We start from the raw sequence: 2,005 nt of genomic DNA on the forward strand, positions 1-2,005 counted from the left end.
AATATGATACTGTTTGACCCCCCTTTCTGGGTGAATGCGCCCTTTGCATCTTTTTGATTTCCTCTTTCCTTCTATTTTCTTTCCTTCAGACATCTTTGTTCTTGATCCTATTATCTTTCTCTCTCTGTTTTGGCAACATCATTGGAAGCTCCTGGCCTCGGGCACCTTGTCTTCAGTTCTGAATTCTCTTCTGAGGTAAAAATCTACATTTTTCGACGGCTTTCCTTCTCCCACAATTCCTTGCGCTCTTCCTTTCCAGCCTGGTCCCGGCGCTATGGCTCCCGCGAAGAAGGGCGGTGAGAAGAAGAAGGGCCGTTCGGCCATCAACGAGGTCGTGACCAGGGAATACACCATCAGCATTCACAAGCGTATCCATGGCGTGGGCTTCAAGAAGCGTGCCCCTCGGGCGCTCAAGGAGATTCGGAAGTTTGCCATGAAGGAGATGGGGACACCAGATGTACGAATCGACACCAGGCTCAACAAAGCTGTGTGGGCCAAAGGAATCAGGAACGTCCCATACCGCATCCGTGTGCGGTTGTCCAGGAAACGAAACGAGGATGAAGATTCCCCAAACAAGCTCTACACACTGGTCACCTACGTGCCCGTCACCACTTTCAAAAACCTACAGACCGTCAACGTGGATGAAAACTAGTGGCTGATTCTCTAATAAAGGTTTTTAAGCTGCAAAAAAAAAAATCTACATTTTTCAACTGTCATGATTCTATCTGCCAAGTTTCATCCTCTATAAAATGAAGCGGCTAATAGCAGTGCTCCTATAGTAGCCTATCATAGGGTGTGGTGACATCTACACGAGTCAACACTTATGTTAGTAGAGTCATTGTTACAGTTGTTAGCTGCTAGTGAGCCAATATCAACACATGGCAACCTTATGTGCAACAGAACCAAACCCTAACCAGTGCCAGATCGCCCTCACAATCTGCAGCATGTTCAAGCCATTGCTGTAGCTATGGTGCTGACCTAGCTCACCAGGGGTCTCCCTCACCCTCGCTGCTCACTGGCCCTGTGTTTTACCAAACATAATGCATCCCTTCAGCAAGTCATGCGTCCAGGGAAGGTGTCCCCTCACCAGGAATGTGTCACCTCCCTTCTCCTGCTCTTCTCACATCCTTAGTCCCATCATCACAGATGCATCCCCCATATCCATCATTAGAGCACATCTCTAATGACATTTTCACAGATGCATACCCTATGTCAGTCATTAGAGGTCATTTCTAATGACAGATTCTGTACTGAGTCTATTGATAAGAAGCATGTAGGGAGGGGTTTTTATGCACCTGGTAACTCATCTTCTTGCTCCAAGTCACTGTCTCTCCTTTGAACTCAGGTAATAATCTGTACCTCTTTGTGGCATTTATCCCCTTCAACCTAGAATTAGTTACCTAAGTAGTTCCAGGTTGGTGGTGATACATGCTACAAAGAGATACAGATAATTACATGATTAATTACAGCTCTCTATCTATAATGTATAAGATGCCTGGCGTCACAAAGGTTAAGCAATCAGCTGCTAACTGAAAGGTTGGCAGCATATGCCCAGAGGCTGGGACCGTGGGAGAAAGACCTGGCCATCTGTTCCCCTAAAGATCGCAGCCTAGAGAACCCTGTGTGGCAGACTCCACGGAACCCGACAGCATTAGTAATGCACCATCAACTCCTCGTGAACAGGATGTGAATGTAGTTTATTCGAGGAACATGGCACAGGGTATGTGCCCAGAGGGCACTTGTTGATTGGTACTTCCATGGGCACTTTTGAATATTTTAAAGGAACTGGCTGCATTTAAAAGTACATTTCCTCAGCTTCCTTCTGGATAAGCCATTTGTGAGTATCAGCCTGTGTGCAGCCACTAGAAACCAGTAAAGACTCCCCTTTCTTTTTATAGGGGTGGTGCTTCCATCTGGGGAAAGAATGTTCAGCTCATTACTATTCATACAAAATAAAGATTTTTGTTGTTGTTTGTTTGATTTGTTTTGTTTTCAAATCTCTATA

The 2,005-nt window shown here is 45.5% G+C and overlaps 1 protein-coding gene across 1 annotated transcript; it reads left to right on the forward strand.

Moving 5' to 3' along the window:
* The first annotated feature begins 221 nt into the window (after positions 1-221).
* On the forward strand, positions 222-696 carry LOC142427345 (large ribosomal subunit protein eL31-like). Its single transcript, XM_075532602.1, has one exon. It carries the CDS (start codon positions 275-277, stop codon positions 650-652), a length of 378 nt encoding a protein of 125 aa, XP_075388717.1. The 5' UTR covers positions 222-274; the 3' UTR covers positions 653-696.
* Positions 697-2,005: the final 1,309 nt, after the last annotated feature.

Source organism: Tenrec ecaudatus, chromosome 15 (assembly GCF_050624435.1).
Source record: "Tenrec ecaudatus isolate mTenEca1 chromosome 15, mTenEca1.hap1, whole genome shotgun sequence".
Lineage (NCBI taxonomy): Eukaryota > Metazoa > Chordata > Mammalia > Afrosoricida > Tenrecidae > Tenrec > Tenrec ecaudatus.

Excerpts from the sequence above, each read along its gene's own strand:
- LOC142427345 (XM_075532602.1), top strand. The coding sequence starts at position 275 with ATGGCTCCCGCGAAGAAGGGCGGTGAGAAGAAGAAGGGCCGTTCGGCC.